Raw genomic sequence first — 20,390 nt, 5'->3', positions numbered from 1 at the left:
AGAGAAGCCCGGAGGAAAGGCGCCCGCCACCGGGGAGACGCGCGACTCGCCAGCATCACTTCGACAACACGTGGAGGAGAACGACTGAAGAATCAAACGTCAACAATTACATGTTCAAGTCACTTGAGAACTAAGTCAATTCACATCTGGACTAAAACTAACCCCCCCCAAAAAAAAAAGAAAATACAAAGTCAATCTTGTCTCCTTGCTGCTGTGCATCAATCGTGAAATGTGGCGACAAGTGTGAGATTCACCACTTTTAGGCAAAGAAAAAAAAAAAGAAAAGAAGGCGCGAATGCAATACCAGGAGCAGAGTGTTGATTGGGAGAAGCTGGAGCCCCCCCATTGGCTCACCCCTAAAGAGAGAGAGTGTAGTCACAATGTGTGTGTGTGTGTGTGTGTGTGTGTGCGTAGTGGCGAGGAGTGGAAATAGAAGCAGAAGGCAGGCAGGCAACATCTTCCCCTCCTGTAAGACTGTCGTGTTGAAAACAGATGAAAAGATTTGCAGCGGAAGAGGAAGCGGCGACTGCATCGCTCCCCTGCGTGTGTGCGTGTGTGTGTGTGTGTGTGTAATATCTGCTGAAAGATTAGCTAATGAGTCAAGCGCCGAGTCCAACTTAATATGATCATATTTTGTAAGGCATAAGGATGTCAGGCAGAGCATTTAACGCAGTGCTAACAAACAAATGGAATCTCAAAAAAGTGTTCCAAAGTCTTTTAGTGCCATGGACGTCTATGTTCGTCGACCGGAATACAACCATCTACTGCCACTGATTAATGTATTTGTCAAGTAAGTCTTGTTGGCCACTGTAATGACTAACTGACGCATGTAGATGGCGGTGTTCCATCTTGTTGAATTGGAGATCAAGCAGAGCTTTTCAGTGGAAGATAAAGATTAGGAGGTGACTTTGGGTATCTGTAAATAAAGTATTAGTTCGATTTATAGTTTGTTTTTGATTAAACCAAACCAGGTTCTACTTATTTTTTGGGGGGGGGTAAAAGAAGAATTTAATCTTTCTTTTGTTTAATGTCTCCGAACAAAACTGCGGGCAAAATGCATCACTCTGCCTTCAAAAAAGTGAATTCGATAAAAGCCAGATAACATAATACGTAATCGCTCATAATGTCCGACTTTAAGAATATAATACAGGAAAAAGGATGGATTGGTTTTAAGGATTGATGATAGTAATCCTAATGCCAGGGTTTCTAGTAATAATCCTTGTGGAACACCGCAAGACCTCACATCCATCTTTTTTTTTTATAGCGCTCGTTAGGGTCTCAAGGCACCACGGTATTCAATTTAATTGGACAATATACATTATTTTTTTGGTTTATTTCGTGAAAATAAGACGAACGTTTTGAAGACAAACTTAAAGAAAATATTGAAGTTTCTTTCTTTTATTGGAGAACTTGCTACCAGTAGTAAAACTTTATCGGAAGTGAAAACAAGTACCCAGATGTGAAATTTGGTGCAGCGTTCCCCTCGCCCATGTCGTCCATTTCAAAATGTGCGTCTTTTGCGCACCAACTGCGTGAGTGTGATACGAGGATGCTGGCTTTTTCACGGGCCATTATCAGAGTATCTTTGCTACGGACGCGGTTGTCATCGTCTGGCATTTGCCTTCCACCTCCTCATGCGTCCGTCCGACGCTCCATCAATTATTCAGCGCTGAACTTTATGTGCAGCTCGACTGGAGATCGCTCCACGTGTATGTGTGCGTTTCTGTTTTTAAGACCCCCGCCGAGGTAGATGGGAGCCGCGGCTTTGTTTTAAAGGGTTGGAAAGATCGAGAGTGTCACACCTCGTACCTGAAAGGGAGACAAATTCATTCAACTAATCATTTTAAAATCGATTACTCAGGAAATTGGTCCCCAGAAGTGTGGAAAACGTGTTTCCGGAAAATTGAAAAGATGAAGCGGTGAATTTGTTTGCATTATTTTCGTAATCTGGTTCATGATTGTATGATTTATGTTTATGCTACTCTTGCTTGGTAAAATTTTGTGACGTTGTAGTCAGTTTACTAAATTGACAACTCGAATTCAAGTAGATAATCTGCCTTCGTATTAATTTAATTATTTTTATTTAATTCATTTGCATTTATCTTATTGCGAGACGAACCAAAAATTTATAATAAATCAAATATTGTTTATTGTAATAATGATCCATTTTTCACTTTAACACATTATTTTTTTGGTTTAGAAAAAAATATTGTAGATGGGAAGAGGACACGACGATGACTTCTAATTGCAATATTGAGGGGAGAAAAAAAATCCTAAATTGATTTATTATTATTATTTTTTTTTTAAATCATTCAGTCCTTGCTCAAGCTGGCGGTTATAAATCATAATAAGCCAGATGTGGCTGGCATACCTGCAGGTGCAAATCCTGAGCCAAAAGACCTTGGAGACAGTTTAGAAAATTGAGCGGCATACTAAAGCAAAATCTCCCACGAGCCATCTGTGTGTACTGACCCTTTGCTGTTAGCTTCCGAAAGAACAACAACAGTCAGTGATGTTGTCTTTTTTTTTTTTTTTTTTTTGCATCATCCTGCTAACTAATAAGCAAGATTTGCTCATCGATGCTCGAAATCTGTTTCCGCAAATAGAAAGCGTCCATCTTTGCGTCTGGCCGCCACCTCACACCCCCGAGTGCGCCACCTCCACCCACTTGCTGCCACCTCAGCGGGAGAAAGGTTAATACTGTAACTCGCTCCTTTCTGCCTCTTGGCTTTAACAACGAGGCACAATCTGATCATTAGTAAAAAAAAAAAACTTTTGTTCCTTGCCTTGCACAATAGAAATAATAACAATGACTAGAAATTACCCACAAAGTAAATAAAAAAGTACATAAAAAACAACTGCAAACCTTTAACACTAGAAATAAAAAGAATTAATGAATAGAAAAATCTACAGAGTTGAAAAACAATCCACGTCATGCACAGTTATGTCCTTAAACGTGCCATGCACGTGTCATAGAATTAAGGTAAACTGCGACCTTGCGCGATAGAAATAAACACAACTAGAAATAATCCACGTGGTCCAAAAAAAAAAAACATTGCACAATAGAGATATCCAACACCCATAAGCAATAATCCTGAAAAATTGTGAAATTGCTCCCAAGTGTGTCACATTTCAAATGACGACAACCCCCGTTCTCGATCGTCTGCCTCCGCGAGGCAATTAGCGGCAATCTCATGAGGACACCCAATCTCCATCGAGCTGGGGAATGACAATTAGCTCAGTGATGAGCAAACTCAATGGTCCTCATCCTCGCTGCACTTAAACACCATTTTACAACGCTCCCTGGGGGAGGTACTCAATATCCCTAATGTCGACATTGTCATGTATACACTCAAGTATGAACTCCAGTGAAACTACTACTGTAAGGATTCCGAGGGAGCGCATTTGTAATAGAAACGTCGTAATAAATCAATCAACAGTTCTTTTTTTTTTTTCCACGTTTCAATTCATTAATAGTTAGTTAAGAAGTATAATCATTACATTAAAACATATTATTTGACAGCTTTAAATGTTGGCATTAAAAAATGGACAGTAAGTATTTGCGGCAGGAAAAAAAAACTGGTGAAATATTTTGTTTTACAGACAAACTGAAGTCATAGAAACAGAATAACAAATTAATAAAACATTTTCAGGAGTTAAAAAAAAAAAATAATACATATTAAAAAAACAAGAAAAAAACACAGACTCATGCTTGATCTTCAGAGTGAATATTTGAGGTAATATGCAGCCAACAACTCATTAAAACAGAATAATAAATCATTTTTTTAAAAATGTGAGATATTATTTGACATTTTTATTTCAAAAAGAAGAAAAACGAAAAACGCGTTTAAATGGGTTTAATTTGATTTTTCGCTAGCCAGATAGTAGACGGAAGCTTTTTTTAAAATCACACTGCTCCCAGGTGGACGAGTTAGAAGAACTCAAAAAAGAACTCTACTGTCCTCTTGTGGCCAATAAAGAAGCTTACAGCTCCAAGGCTTGCTGGACTGGACTGGACTTGTGTGCGTCTGTTCGACATCCTAACTGTCTTTGCTTGCCGCATGTTGTGCTGAGCGGGTTTCGTACATGGTCTTTATCTTTTCGACTCATTTTGCTACCTTGTGAGATTAAAATAAGCGACTAAGACACTTAGCATCTTGACATGCGTCAAGAGTCCATCACATGTAACATAGAGAAGCCGGTCATTTTTCAAAATAAAATATTATTGAGCCTCGAATAATAAATAAACCGGAAGTAATGCAAGTTTCATCATCTGTGAGGCCCGCCCGCAAACCCGATTAGCAAACCACCGTTGTTAGTCTACTGTCTGTACAGCAATGAAATATAGAATGTGGAATATAATCATTGCTTTTATTTTTATTGTGAAAGGTGGCGGTTATCCTTAACTCATGCTTTTGTCGGACTTTGTGAATTATTTTTATTTGTTCTGTTGATTCTACACACCTGGCAGTCTTCATGAATAATAATAATTAATTAGAATGGAAAATGTCTTACCTGTGTTGTTTTTGTCGTCTTTGGAAGGCAAAAACACAAAAAAAGAAATAAATGTTAAAAAAAGTGGTAAGACAACAATAAAATTGCAGACACATTACTGTTCATCTTCCATGCACACATAGAATATTTTTGATCCAGGCCAAGAATATCCTTATGATAATGATAATAAATTTGTTAATAGCATGTCTGACACTGAAAAATGTAATCATTGTTCATCATAATGGAAAGTGTATGTTTTGTTTTACACAACGCATTTTGGGATAAAAACATTTCCTATCAAACAACGTAATGATATTCTATTTTACCAGGGACATGAAAAATAATTACGTCTGACTTTTAATTTTAATGTTTATTACGTATGACGATTCTTATACAAAATTGCAACGCAAATAATTTGTGTCCACTAGATGTCAGCAACAGTGTGATTGTGACCATGCTGAGCAGAATTGCTGTGCAGAGGCTCCTCTTGCGTAATCTCATCACATCCACCCTGCAAATATCAAATCCCCCCCGTCACACATTTTATTCTTTCTGATCGATGACGGTCACCACACATCAGACTGTGACTCAAAAGCCTTGGAAATTTTTACTCGAAGCTTTCAAGAGTCCCAAATATAGAACAAGTCAACACTCCACCGTGTTGCCAACTTCTTTGGGATTACGCAACCCACTTTCACATTGTCAGAGATCTTTTTTTTTTTTTTAAATCCAAAGATTCCCATAGCAACTTTAATGGTTGCCAAGACAACCGTGATAACCATCTGGCAAGTTGTGGCTTTTTTTTTTTCACCAAATCCTCATTCATTTGCACTCATCTGAGCAAAAATTGCCACTTGAATGTGGATTTGGTAAAAAAAAAAAAAATAATAAAATAATAAAATAAAATATAATATACATATACACACACACATATATATATATATATATAGATATATATATATACACATATATATATATACATATACACATACACACATATATATATATATATATACACATACATATATATATATATATATATATATATATATATATACATATACACATATATATATATATATATATATATATATATATATATATATATATATATATATATATATATATATATATATATATATATATATCCACATATACACATATATTCCCTCATATTACCGTGACATCCCAAAACCATCCTCTCCCTCCTCTGTAACGAGTAGCTCCGATATGACAGTGACAGATGTTCCGCATGAGAAAATAGCAGGAGAAAATTCCACCATAACAAGCTTGCAGGGCCTGATCAGTGTCACTGGTCGGGGTCATGAAGACTTGTGTCGAGCAGATTTGGTATCATCCAACAGATTTTAAACCTGAGTCATATTATCCGCATCAAAAAAAGCCATTTTCACTGCCCCCCAACACAAGCAAAATTAAGCAGCTAGTAGTGGACTATAAGAGAACCAGGACCAGCACTCAGCCGCTGCCAATATCTGTGCCGCAAGGACATAATCATTTGCATAAGGGTGTGTCAAAGCATTTGAAACTTGTTCAAAGAAATAAAAAATTGCTTTTTTTTTGGGTGCGCAGACACAGTGATGATAAAATTGAGAAATTCTATTTTGACCTGAGCAATGTACCAATGCAACTAGAGAAAAACTGTAAAACGACTGGTGACATGCAGAGTGAAGAGAACGCTGAACAAACTTGTCTCCATCTCAGCCAATCATTAACATCCTCTCCACGACACTCTGCGGGAGCAAACAGACATTCGGCTTCTCAGCCAGAAACAATGTTTCAGATCATCTTTAACACCGTTTCACTATTCACTTACATAATTCCTCACTCTGTGTGAGGAAAATACTCCTCGACAGTGTGCAATAATGGAAACATATTTTAATTGTACAATCAATAATATGCATAATGACAAAATACAAAATAGAGGTGATGTTATCTGAAGGGCCAAGGTGATCAACTATGGATTAAGGTGGTAACACAAAAAAATGTGTGAAAAGCGCTGTGATTCCATTCCAGATTATCTGAATTTTTTTTTTTTTTTTTTGCTTTGGTGGTGTCATGATGTTACTCACAGAGGCAAATGGGCTTGGGAGCGTCCCATTTTCCCAGTTTGGTGCAGTGGCTGATGTTACGTCCCTCCAGAATGAAGCCACTGTGGCAGCGGTAGTGCAGAACCGAGCCCTCCACCGGGAGTCCCGGGGGTCTCACCGTCACCTGGCCGTTCTCCAGAGACGTCCACACGCGAGGACAAAGCAGTACTGGCAGAGGGAATATGCGTGTTAGCATCACACAGCTGCTACAAGCTCATGACATGTAGCACTCGTTATATCAAGTAGATGCCAAAACAGACCTATTAGCACATTTAGCTATCTGTTAGCAATAAATGCTAATATTTTTTTTAGCTTTAGATGCTCTATTCGCTTTTTGAGCTCCAGTATAGTGTTAGAAATAGTATTCCATTTAGTGCCAATTAACCAGCTTTAGCCGACCCACAAACTGTTTTTTTGTATGTCCACAAAGTGGTTTTAAAGTCCTGATTCTGCCCTGTTACCCGCATCCGATTGGATTCTATTCCCGCAACTGCGCCCCATTGAACTACTGCTACATGCTGCAACCATTGTTCAATAAAATAATAATTTTTTTCTGCTAATCCACTTTCCTCTCTGCTAACATCATAAACATGCTAACATCAAACATGCTAACATCAAACATGCTAACATCAAACCAATACACCTGGGTTCATTTGTTGTATTCGCGCTGATGCTTCGTATGAAGATTAGCCACTTTCTTAATTAGATGTTTTAAGATTATTTAAAATCACACCAAATATAACAGAATTTATCGTTTGAATTAGCATCGTTAGCTCTGCTTGTGCTGTAAATATAACAAAACCAACACCAGGTACTAGTCGTTAAAGCTGAAAGGGACTAGGCACACAGCAATAAAAAAAATTAAATAAAAAAAAAACATCTAAGAGCAAATATAAGTGTTGTTAAATGCTTTTCCTAAGGCATCAAACTAAATAAAATGTCTTCTGTAGGCTTATCTTATTTGGAACATTTTAGTCTCTGTGTGCTTTCGTTTTTGACTTTCTTATTTGAAACTGGCGGCAGTGTTTTTTTTTTAAAATAATTTATTTCAATCTGCTTTGTGTGTGTGCGTGTGCGTGTGCGTATTTTGAGTCTTTTCCCCTCCGGCATCTAAACACATTGACTGTTAAAGTAATCTGCAGCTTTCTGCTTTTTGCACAAAGAAGCATTACGAGAATGTAATGGACTGGGGAGGAAAAGTCTTATTAAGAACACAAAATAATAAAAAATCAGAGAAGGATTTTATCGCATCAACGCACCCAAAACATGACCTGAATAGAAATTTCACAGTAGCTTTTGTTTTCTCACAAAACCAAGCGGAAGACTGTCTTTCGTACCACCTTCAGGGATGTTTTTGATCCAGGTTTTTTTTTTTAGTTTGTTTCGGTGAAATTGATGTCCGGGACTCTTTTTTTTTTTTTTTCTAACTTTCCACAAAGCACTTCTGAGACATGCTTCATTTACTGTCCTTGAGACTTTTTCATGTCCACTCAATTTCTTGTTGTGTCGTGTTTGCGTTCCAGCCCTAGAAGTAGCCCAAAATGTCAATTTCAAACCAACTTTCTGTTCACTTTAAGGATTGGCTGTGAGACTTTTTCGTGCATCACAGACGTGCCGGATGAATTTTGTTGCCGAAACTGGAAGAGAACTATTCCAATTTCAAGAGGACCTTCGCATCCACATATCCAAATACAAACGTATACTCGAGTACTCACGACAGCTGCTGTGTTGCGTCATGTCCGTCCACGTGCCGTTGGGCAAACACTTCCTGACTTTAGGCCCGACGATCACGCGGTTCCCACGGCAGATGTACTCAATCTCGTAATCCACAGGCAAGATTTGAACACTGCGGATCTGCAGAGGCACAGCGATGAAAATGACATGGAGATCCCTCATGCGTTCGATTCCTCTCGAGAAAGTGCCATATGGCAGCAACCAGACAAAAAAAAAAAAAAAGACATTGCAGAGTTGGTTTTGTGAGCCCAGAATTTGAATGACACTAAAAGTCAATAGAGTGAAGAGATCTTTTCCATGAATAAGATGCCTCCGCCTCCGTTTAAAAAAGAAATAAATGAAAATGTATGACTTCACTGAGCCCTCTCCATTAATAAAAAAAAAACTGAAAATTTATTTTGAGGCATACTAGTGAACTACTAGTCCACTGTGCTCCGTGTGCATTCTCATCTTTTTGCAGTGTTATTACAAACCCAAATCATCCTTACACCTCCAAAATAATCATTGTTGACTCAACATCAGGGTTTCTGGTTGTGATCCTTGTGGGACGCCACAAAAAAAAAAAAAAAAAAAAAATCCATTGCTTGTTCTCATTAGCGTTACGGTGAGTTAGAGCCAATCCCAGCTGAAATTGGCGAGAGCCTTCAAACACCCTGGACTGGTCGCCAGCCAATCGCAGGGCACGTATAGACGAAAAACAGTGACACGCACAATCAGGGTTGTGTTGCACTTGCTGTCGACTGAAAATGACATCACAGTGTAAGGACTAAGCTTGCCAATAAGTCAAAACTCAGAAAGCAGGTGAGCTGTGACGGTTGGTACCATTTTTTTCTGTTTAAGTCATATTTCATAAGCGCAATATCAATCAGAATACTGTGGGCGCAGAGAACATATTATTATTAAGAAAATCTTTTAATTGACATCCGCTTGAAACTCACAAATTGATGACAAGCAGCCTAATGTAAAGGTTTCTAGAAGTGATCCTTGTGGGACACCACAATTTTTTTTTTTTTAATAAATTTTAAAATATCGTTGAAATTTCACAGAATTTTCATCCCAATTGGATTTAATCCATTTTGAATGATAAGGCAAAAAAAAAGAGCAAAAATTGCTAGTTTTGTTTCTGTGTAATTTTGGGTAGTATAAAACAATCATATTCTGTATTTTTTAATATATTTATCAATACCTGCTCTTGTGTCAGACCTCTGTACCGGATGCCTCCATCCCTCGGAGGCCGGATGATGGCACAGCCTGAGAAAGCGAGAGGGGGGGGAAAAGAAAAGAATGTTAATATATCACAACAACCACGGCACATGATGCACGCTCAATTTATCTGACAAATCGCACTCTCGATGGACTTCATTCCATCCCATCATCCCACACACAGTCACGCACATGCACATGCGCACGCACACACATGCACAAATTACCTCCAGTTGATGAATTATGTATGGGAACAACAAGAGATGGGAGAATGTGGAGAACCAGCAGAAACAAAAGCGCCATCATGAATCCACCTAAAAGACAAAACAGAACATGAGTGGTCATATATTCGATATTTCGTTTTTTTTTTGTTTTTTTTATTGTGTCCTTATGGGAGATTTTTTTGTAGAAATTTAACGTGCTGTTTTCCTTACTTCCAAAGAGCTCCTAATTGTCAAAGTGTTCCTGGATTTCTAGTTCTCGCACTCGGGAGTTTTTCATTGTTCCCCGAGTCATTCTGTTCCAGTGCCACCAGTGCTCCCAGTACAAGTCAAAATGTTCAAAGTATTCCTTGTGTCCTGGTTCTAGCAGTCCTTGGTGTTCACAATATTTCGTGCGCTCCAGTGTTTAGGTGTTAAGTGTTCTGATGATACGAAAGACTTAATACCAACACTGGTCCCAATGGACTCAAACAGTCGCCAGAACGTCAGTACCTACGTTCCCAGTACTCCCAGTGTGTTTTGAATCACCAGTGTTCCGAGAATTCCCTGCATTCTTCTATTTCTGTCATGAAAAGCTCCATTTTGGCACATGAAGGGGAACAAAGAGTCCAAATTTGAGATGATGCTCATAAGTTAAAAAGTCCAAAGACTTGAATCGGCACATTGGTCCCACGAGCATGCTGAAACACACACGCACGCACGCACGCACGCACGCGCGCGGGAAAGAAACGCAACAAAGACACTAAATATAGATGCTCATTTGCACTTTGGAATAATAAACATCATTCTTTGTCAAACTTCAAATGAAACCAAAGCCACATTTATATATATTATACATGTACATATATACATATATATGTTTTTGTTATTACATGATTAAAAAAAACAAAAAAAGCAATATGAGCTTCTTCTATAGGGTACTGATTAATGAGAAGGCCTACTTGGAAGATATCCATATAGAGCTAGTTTTCGACTTCTGAGGCTGCTTGATGTTCACCTACATGGCATATATACAAGTAATTCATACTACGGCGGCAAATAATTTTCACCATAGATTAAACGGACTATTTTTTTCCCTATGAATTCATTTGGATTAAGTCACTTGTATGGTCGACGTTATAAAGTAGGCAAAAAGAAATATCATTTTCCAAAGTTAACTCATTCAATCCATAAGACATACATATATGTTTTTAAAAATGTAGACCCCACCTCCCAAAGACGCATTTATACGTCGTAGCCTTTTTTTTTTTTTTTTTTTGCGTCATAGCACCGTGTTTTTATAGCATTAGAACACAATATTCTGTTGGCCTCGCAAAATGAGTCAAAATCCAGAAAAACGCTGGAATTTAGGGATTTCCTCGAGTAAAAATTTCTGGGATTAATGAGTTGATGTCAGTAAAAATCTTGTTTTTATTAAACAATGATAACCAGTCTGCTTTCATTGAAGACTAAAGAAATCAGGTCATGTTTATTGATTTGAGAGTGAAATCAGAGGATTTGGACAATTTTCAAACTGTTTTCGTGGCCTAGCATGTACAATTCTCCAAATTAGAGCCACAGCGTGCTTGCTTCAAATTGTTTGTCGCTTCCAGAAACGTGTAAAAATAGTTAACTGTAGCTTACACTGTCGAAACCCAAAAAACACAATTGCTTGAAAATATGCGACATAGTGTGGGAGCATTGTTTATATGTGCCTGCCTAAAAAGCACATCTCCGTGCTGGAGACAGATGGCGGCAAGGTTTGCCGGCCGGTGGAAGACAGACACACTCCGCTGGAAGCCGACAATATTTTTAGACTAAAGATGACAGGGAGGCGTGCAGGAAGTAGACGTTACACTCGAAAGAGGTTGGGTGGAGGTGACGGGAGGCCGGGATGGAGAGCAAGAACGGGAGAATGGGTCGGCCCACCGGGAGTCATTAATAGCAGCGCATCACACACTGGGCCAGATGAAAGCGGATTGCGCGTAAGTGTGTGCGTGTGTGTCAACTGGCCTCAAGCTTGAAATGCAATTAAAGCTTGAGAAGCGTGGACAACGCCCCCGCCTCTGTTCCACAACACTGCAGGCCGCCGTACATGCGTGCCACCAGCTTTTCCACCTCCTTGTTGAAATATTCAAACTCTTATGCAAACCTTCTTCTACTCACATTTTTAACCCCCGCCCACCGGCACTGCCCGTTATCCTCAACAAACCAGGAAGTAGTCTGCTAACGGACTCCGATTTCTCTCTTTATTTGGTGCGCATTTTTCTTCCAATATATAATTCTGTCAGCATCAATGTAGAAATATTGTCTTGTTGCATTGACGCCTCCCTTGAATCATTATAGTACTGCCATCATCCTTTAAGAACCAGAAAGTGGTCTGCTTACTGACTCATTTCCATTCACAAATGATTTTCTTCCGATACCACATTACTTCTGTATCATGATACTGTCAGTATCATTGGAGAAATATCACACTGATGTATTTAAGTCCCGTTCCAAACCGAATGATAGTGCCTGTTTTCCTTCATGAACCAGGAAGCAGTCTGCTAACTAAGATTTCTGTTTGTATATTGGCTTCTCCGTATATTTCCATTCTGTATCGTGATACTATCAGTATCATTAGACAAATATCACACGTTTATATTGAACACAACTGATCAGAATTGTGCTACCAGTTATCCACCACAAACCAGTGAGTAGTCTGGTAACTGACCAAAGTTTTAAGTGCTATTTTTCTTTCGATATATCAATCTTGTATTATGCTCCAATGAACACTTAAATATTTATCACGCAATTACTGTATCATAATTATATTCCCATAGTGGCGTATGGCATTGGTATCGCTTCCAGTACAGTATTGATACATAAGTATCACACATATTGTTGCTCGCCAATTAGTATTGATTTTATGTCTGTATCGTATGCATGAACTCTCCAGGACCAATAATTGATATTATGTAATGCAATACATGATCAAACAAATGTTGGATATTGTAGAGCCTACAGAATAATATCAATAAATATAATTATCAAATACTGATAGTTTCGCTGTTGAACTCCAATATATTGACAAAAGTGCAATCACTGTATAGCAATATTTATTTTGTGCACTACAGAAACACCCATAATAATTTTGTGATGCTCCAGCGTCAAATTCAAATGTATTATCACACAAATACCCTGATGTATCATAAAATTAGTTCTTGCGGTTCAGAATCGAGATACCAGATTCATATACTAATATTGTTCCTTTCCAATCTCACATTTTGAGGGAGGTTAATTCAGGATGGGAGAATCATCCTGTAACTAATATTGCTAATTCCTCACGGTTAAATAATAACTGCACACTCACAATATCAAGATACTGATATCTTGCTGTATGATGTATCTGCATCACTGAAAATACAGTACCAAATACTGATACTGTTGCTCGAGTGGCTATCAAACATGCATATCATACAACATCTAGTAATTTTTAAATATCTATATTGTCATTGCCACACTCAGTAAATTATTACAGAGTCTATGTCAAAGTGCTGACAATGTTTCATTTCTTTATCTATCAATACGCCAGATATCAATGACGATATCATTGATTATCCTGCAATCTCGGTATCGTGTCATTGATATTGTGATGCGTAACAGTACAGTATCACAAAACACCAGAAACAAATATACAGTTTACCCCAAGTAACTTTTGACTTTGGCTTTCACTGGAAGGTGCATAGGTAAGGTTCGGCTGGGTTCGGCCTAGTCTCCACCTGCCGGAAACAGAAGAGGCGCGATCCACGCAAAAGGCGCGTTCATGTGGACTCCCGAGATGCCTCGTATATGCGCGTGCGAGGGGTCACAGGGAGGGTGCCGCCAGAAAATATTCTGGACCGGTCACGAATCGAGTCGAGCCACCCCGTTCTTACTTGTCCCAAGCGTCGCTAGTGCGTAAACGCATCACTATAGCTTGGCCCAAACGTTGACGGCGTGCTAAGCGGTGGAGATGGTACCTGAACGCATCATTCTGCTGCGGATCAGTCGAACCGGACCATGTCAAATAACAAACACCCTACACACAAGATGACAGACGCTAGTGATGCAAAGTCCACTTACCTTGACTTTGAAATGAAAAAATAAGGATACAAAAATTTAACTAAACATTCCAAATGTGCATTTTTGTTCCTCTTCTTCTATGGCTTTTGGGGATCGTGCTTTACGCCACTATTTACGTGCGCGTGCGTGCGTAAACGGGACGTTTGCAAGCACGTAAAAGCGAAACGACACAAAAAAATGATGGATTGCTACAAAATAAACGAGACAGACATGCACTATATACAACGACGAAGCGGTTGAAGCCCCCTCCTCTTCTGCCCTCCGCCTCCCTCCCTTGCAATCTGGAGCTAATTCCCTGTCGACGTCATCAAGATGATGCACGCATGCGCACAAGTCAGTTCTGAGTCCATCTTGGAGGATGCTTGTTTTTTGGGTTTGGGTTCGATGTGCTTTTGGTTATCGTAAATATGTCGCGGAAGGAGGACCCGGATGAAGGGGCAGGAAGGAGAACATGGCACAGTGGTGTTAAAATCCTTCCGTAAATAGCCCTCAAATGTGATTGATTATATATATATTGTACACACTGGTGACACCAACAATCACGAAAGTGCGCAAATGCAGCTCAGTTGTATTTAACTTTTAGGCACAATACGCACTTTAAGAATTGTTTGTTTTTAATTATTTATTTTGATACAAGATTATTTCAACTGGGCGGCACGTCGTGGGATTGATTCTGCCTCTGGCCTTCTTGTGTGGAGTTTGCATGTTCTCCCCGTGCCTGCGTGGGTACTCTGGTTTCCTCCTACATTCCCAAAACATGCATGGCAGGTTGATTGGATACACTAAATTGCCCTTAGGTGTGTTTGGCTAAAACCACAATTTACAACAAAGACATGAGTTTACATAACTACTAAAAACTCTTGGTGCTAATACCGTTGCCATAAATGTAAATAATAAATATATCAAAATTGTTCCAACTAAAATGACTGAGGAAGATTTTATTTCCTCGTCCACTGCTTTATCCATCCTTCGATTTCACAGCCATCCGAGAGCAACCTTAACTTAAGTGCAACCGTCCAATATCAATATACACAACTTTATTTTAGTTATGTCATTTGATGACGACAATGAGAAGTCCTTGATGACGGTCAGGTGTGGCATTAACGTGAGGATTTTCTTTACAACTCACAGGAGTTGAATGTCCATCGATACTTACCAAGGTTGTGTTCATAGTATACATAATTATTACATGTACAAGTCACATCACGCCAATACCGTCACACAAGAAAATAAGACACAAAGCAGGTTTAAAAAATAAATATTCACCAAATAAATTTCCTTTGAGTTGGATTTTAGTTACATTGTAACATTTGTAATTTAAAAAAACCAAAAACCCATGTCAAAATGTGTGCCTGTCAAATAATTTTAATTGTTATGCTCAATGTCAAGTTATCAATTTTGCGGCAAAAGAATTGTGATTCAAATTGGTCTCAGGATTAGCCTTCTGAAAAAATTTAGAGACAAACAATTCGACAATTCCAAGTTTTACATCTTCGACTCCATCTCAAACTTCGCATAAGAATCAATCATTACTTTAGGTAAAATCTGAAAAAAAAAAAAAAATTCTCAAGCATAAAAATCATTATTCCAGAATTTTGTCAAAACTTGGGGAATGAATTCTAGTGATATTCATATGGGAATAAACAGAATGGCAACTGTCTATTTGTGACCGAATCAAAATTTAGGTTAAATACGTTTGATCTTTTTGTACTCTAATTCTGAATTTGACGTAGAAATTCATGAGTTGAAACTACATAGCTAGGTTAGCACTCAAATTGGTAGTTGTACTGCAGCAAGGCACACTTCAAATTTTACAAAAAATGAAAAGGGGCCAAGTAAAGAAGGAAAACAAAGCTCTGCATTCAGATTAATTCACCAATTTTTGGGAGTAAGGAATGAGTGAATGATTCCGTACCATTTCCAAGCAGGGAGTCGGAAATGATTATCCAGTGGACTAAAAAGTTGACTCATCAAACCCCCCCCACACAGCCAAGGTCATTGCTGTAAACAAATTGTCAATAAAAATGTGAGCTATATTGCTGAAAATAAAAAATAAGAGCATCGTCATGTAGCGTGTTTAACGCCATCAGTGCTCCTGTTTCATCCGAGAGAACTAACGCTCTCAAACGTGTGCAACATCAAGCAATGCCAGTAAATCTGTACAACGTGAAAATAGGGGGGTGGGAGATGTACATGATACACGTTTCAGTGCATGAACAAATATGAATTATCCACCCCCCGCCCCCGCCCCCTTCCTTCATGCTTAACCACCCATTAGTATAATGAACGTGCAACGCCAATGGATGCCCTTAAGAGTGCATGTCAACATTGAAACTAGCTTGTGATGTTAACGGATTCACGACCTTTTCCCTCAAAAGGGTTCATGAAGTAGGTAGTAAAATGCTAAAGGAGTCGTGCCAGGTTAGCCATCAAGAGTGAATGAAAGCCGGGTGGCATATATTCTATAGATTTGAACTAGCTTACAATGCTAGTTTGACGCCGGCCTTTTCACCCCCAAAACAGTTCAGGTGAACATATGGTGGATTATTAGAGGAACTAATAAATCCACTAGCAATTCCTTAAATAACTGATGACGGAGTAGAGAATGAGTGAAGGATTGCAAATGCGACTACTCAATCACTCAAGGCCTATAGAGGTTTATGTAGTGGACTATCTAGTTAAAAAAAAAAAAAAAAACTAAAGTCCACTAAAACCCCCCCTTGTTTAGTTGTTCACTATTTTTGATTGCAAAATGATCAACTGACAAGATATCATCCTATGCAGGGGCTCAGAAGTCAATGCCAACACAGCTTCAGCAAAAACAAGCATGCGGATTCGCGCTTCAGCGGCCATGTTTGTAGTTTTACTTGTAGAAGTCGCACTACAAGCTAAAGCTGCGGTGGTGCTGCTTTGAGAACTCCTGCTGGCGCTGGCGGGCGCTGGCGTGGCTCAGCTTGTCCCGCCGCTCTACCGCCCGGTTCTGGTCCCGCTCGCCCTCCTCGCCCGTCACGCTGCCGGCGTCGCTGAAGTCACCCAGGTGTTCTACCGAGTCGTACTTCTCTAGGTCCGAGGCGATGGTCTGCAGGCTGAAGACGGACAGGGAGTCCGAGCCGGCCCGCTCGCGCTCCTTGTCTGGTTCAGGTCGGTCGCCGGGTGGTGGGCCGGCGCCGCAGCAGGCTCTGCCCTCTTTGTAGCCGTCGGACTCGGCCCCCACGGGTGGGCTACGCCCTCCGGGAACTGGAGCGTCGCGGCCCCTCTGAGCGTGGATCTGCTCGCTGATTTGCTCCAGGTTCCTCAGAGCGATCGAGTAACGAGTCTTCACTTTGGACACGTGCTGCTCCAGCTGGACAACTTTGGTCTTGTGCTCCTGGGGGGTACGCACACACACACACACACATGCCACCATTAGCACCTAAGTGGCTAACACACAGTAGCAGAGTTCCTATAGCTTAAGGCTATTTCAATTCAATTCAAGGCTTCAAAAGTCTGACGCTGGCTCGACTGGGCCAACAGTACAAATTTCCTAAATAAATGTGACAAAATTAGCTTGTTCTTGCTTTTTTTTTTTAAAAATCAAATATTCAATGTTTAGAGTCCAAATAAATCACATTTCCTTTTTTATTTATTTTTTTTAAACTTCTGTTGAGGACATTCGATTGCCCCCATTCAGTGAAGTGCAGTCCGTTACTGTGTGCACTTTAGCCAATGACTATGCAAGATGCACTATTTAATCCATAGGTAGGTTTACCGTAGATATATAATTATGAATTTCCTTAAATATCGTTTTTAATCAGCTACAAGGAGGGCCATCACAACTCCCTCTAACAAGCGCCTCACCTCGAGTATGTTGTTCAATTGCGCCTTGAGTTCAAAATAAGGCTTCGACTTGACGATGGCCCTCCTCAGTGACTTCTGCAGAGTCTGCACACGAGCCTCAGCCTCTTGACACGCGTGCGTGACACGCATGTGCTCGCGCTCGCTGCGGAGACGCTCCTCCTCAGCCTCGTTCACCTGCGACACACACACGAGGCAGTCACGAAGACACAACACACACACGGGGAATATTTTTCCTGGCGACTTGTGTGTGTTGTCACCTTGGAGGTTGCGTGGTTGAGCATCTCCTGCCAGGTCGGGTCCAGGGTGTTCTTTCCGTCCGCCATGAGGCCCTGTTCCGCCACGTACACCATCTCCCTGGCTGCTGTGTGCATGGAGACGGCGCGCTCGTAGCTCAGCGCCGCCTTCTGAGTCTCCTGCTGAGCCTGCGCAGGGACCACCGCACACACATTTTTAGACTTGACACACGAGACCGCCAAACACAGCATCAGACCTTACACACGCAGACACGTAATCATATGTCACACAAAGACCACATTTTGGTTTCAGAATAGAAAATTGATCTCAGTTGGTCTAAAAAAATCCTAAATACAAGATTATTTGGAATAGGTATGATCAAACTCAAAATAATCTAGGTAGTTTAATGAGAGGTAGACATTTTGATTCACTTGTGCGAAATACGCCTCTCCAAGTGCTGCTTGTTTTTTTTTTGTTTTTTTAATAGTAGACCAACGATATGCAACTCCTCATAATGTAAAATGAGAAAATCAAGTTTTGTTTGTGCCAACCTCCTTGGCCAGCCGCCGGGCCTCATAGTAGGGCCTGGCCTTTTCAATGCAGCTGCCCAGTTGGGAGCTGTGAGCGTTGAGTTTCCGTGCAGACTCAGTGAGAATCTTGCGGTATCCTGACCGGGCATCCTGAATGAGGGAAGTACCGGACACACAAGATTAGATTCTTCTGAAGTGGATGCCATGATTGGATTTTACACTGCGACAGGAAGCACTCCGGCACTTCCAAACTATTAGCGTCCAGCATAAAGTTCTCCGGTTACATAGTTGCGATAAACGGAATGATATTGATTAGCAGCGTCTAAGAGGGTGACGCAAGTGTTTTAGCAGTGGAAGTCCACGGATATTAATAAAAAAGAAACTCAAGACTAAAGCCGTTGTGGTCAACTTACATCTAATTCCAGCTCGAGCTTGTTTATTTCTGCGCTGGCTTCGTTTAGATGCTCCAACTCTTCCTAGGAGAGAAAGAAGACAATATAAAGTTGTCTGTGAAGCTATACATTTTTTTCCCAAGAAGAAATCAAAACCTTACCTAGAATCTTTTTAATAATCATAAAAAAATTGGGGGTTAAAAGGGAAAAGATTTTTATTTTCAAGAGTAAAAACGACAATCATGCAGCATAATGTTGTACATCTGACAGAAAAAAGATGAGGAAAAAAAACATGTAACCTTTCAAGAATCAAGTGATATTTTTCAAATGCATTTGAATTTTATTTAAAACAAAGCAAAAGTTAAAAAATTGATTTTCCTTGAAACAAGAATGTTTTTGTGAAATAACTTAATGTTATAATAAAATTGTATTCTTTCCAAATTAAAAAGTTATATTATAACAATTAATTATATTTTCAGCTGGACTGTACTATATTGGAACAATGTTTAATATGGGTGTCGAATATTAATCGCCTTTATATGTACCAGCTCAACTCTCAGCAGAGGTAGGAAAAATACTCACCCTGCAGTGAGGTAGAAATATATATACTTAATGTTCTTAAATTTACGTTACTTCGTCTGTACCTGTATTCGGGGGTCCAGTTCGTCGTCGTAAGGGCTGTGAAGCTGGTCGCCCACTTTAGTGGCTTTATCGCCCCCGACGTCATGACAGCAGGTGTCCCTGGGCGACAACTCGGCAGCCGCCGTCGCCTCACTTTGGGCGGCTTTGCTTTCGTCCTCCCCACCGGGCCGAACCTCCCGCCAGTCCCCGGCGTCGGACTCCCCGGAACCGGCGGGGCTCTCCCGCAAGTCGCCTGGCTCCATGCCAGGCGGTTTCGATAACGAATGCCAAAAGGACCGACGCCGTAACTTTTAGTCATACACCGGATTCACTTTCGAGAGATTTATTGTCATCAAATTGGAGTAAATTAGGAAACGCGTCGAGTTGCGGTGGATGCTAGCTTGCTCCCGAGCTGCCATATCAAATCACACCGAGTCACTTAGCAACCGGAGCTAAGCTAGCCCGCACGCTGACGCGCTATAGCAGGACTTGAACGTCACTAACATGTCCACGCTTGTCTTTGTGGCGTAAATAACACGACGTTACGGCATTGAGGCCGTTCCGTTCACTGTACAGATTATATCCATTTTCCCTAAAACGCTTCATTGTTGAGTTTGTCAGGGGTAGCTAAGCTGGCTGTCGCAGTTTACATCGTCGCTCGTCAAGCGAAAATAAGCAGCGCAATAGATATTTGAGACATAGGTTTGGGCTGGCTCGGCTTCCGTAGCTACACGGAAGTCAGGAGAAGCTTTTTTTTATGATTATAGAAGTTTTAAATGTACAAAACACATTGACATTGTACATCGTTAACGTAAGATATAAAAGGTGACAGATAAGTCAAGAAAATAAAAAAACTAAATATTAATAACCGTCCAAAAATAAATGAAAGGAATTGACATTGTACATTGTTAACGTAAGATATAAAAGGTG

The 20,390-nt window shown here is 40.0% G+C and overlaps 2 protein-coding genes across 2 annotated transcripts in view; both read right to left on the bottom strand.

Annotated features, from left to right (window-relative positions):
- Positions 1–14,110, bottom strand: part of gabbr1a (gamma-aminobutyric acid (GABA) B receptor, 1a) — a 49,981-nt gene extending 35,871 nt beyond the window's left edge. The window contains exons 1-6 of the mRNA XM_088306562.1: positions 13,847–14,110; positions 9,767–9,853; positions 9,523–9,587; positions 8,318–8,456; positions 6,585–6,770; positions 4,516–4,533 (exon numbers count right to left, since the gene is read on the bottom strand). Coding sequence (XP_088162688.1) covers positions 4,516–4,533; positions 6,585–6,770; positions 8,318–8,456; positions 9,523–9,587; positions 9,767–9,845 — 487 coding nt within the window. The 5' untranslated portion in view covers positions 9,846–9,853; positions 13,847–14,110. The remainder of the gene's footprint in view (positions 1–4,515; positions 4,534–6,584; positions 6,771–8,317; positions 8,457–9,522; positions 9,588–9,766; positions 9,854–13,846) is intronic.
- A 753-nt stretch (positions 14,111–14,863) lies between these two features.
- On the bottom strand, positions 14,864–20,172 carry sh3bp5la (SH3-binding domain protein 5-like, a). Its single transcript, XM_088307670.1, has 6 exons — positions 19,484–20,172; positions 18,861–18,923; positions 18,469–18,597; positions 17,941–18,105; positions 17,684–17,857; positions 14,864–17,213 (listed from the first exon to the last, which is right to left on the bottom strand). Exons 1-6 carry the CDS (start codon positions 19,721–19,723, stop codon positions 16,728–16,730), a joined length of 1,257 nt encoding a protein of 418 aa, XP_088163796.1. The 5' UTR covers positions 19,724–20,172; the 3' UTR covers positions 14,864–16,727.
- Positions 20,173–20,390: the final 218 nt, after the last annotated feature.

Source organism: Idiotropiscis lumnitzeri, chromosome 10, assembly GCF_059441095.1.
Source record: "Idiotropiscis lumnitzeri isolate Australia: NSW breed Sydney's pygmy pipehorse chromosome 10, RoL_Ilum_1.0, whole genome shotgun sequence".
NCBI classification, from domain to species: Eukaryota; Metazoa; Chordata; class Actinopteri; order Syngnathiformes; family Syngnathidae; genus Idiotropiscis; species Idiotropiscis lumnitzeri.
This window is presented reverse-complemented; position numbering and strand designations above follow the sequence as displayed.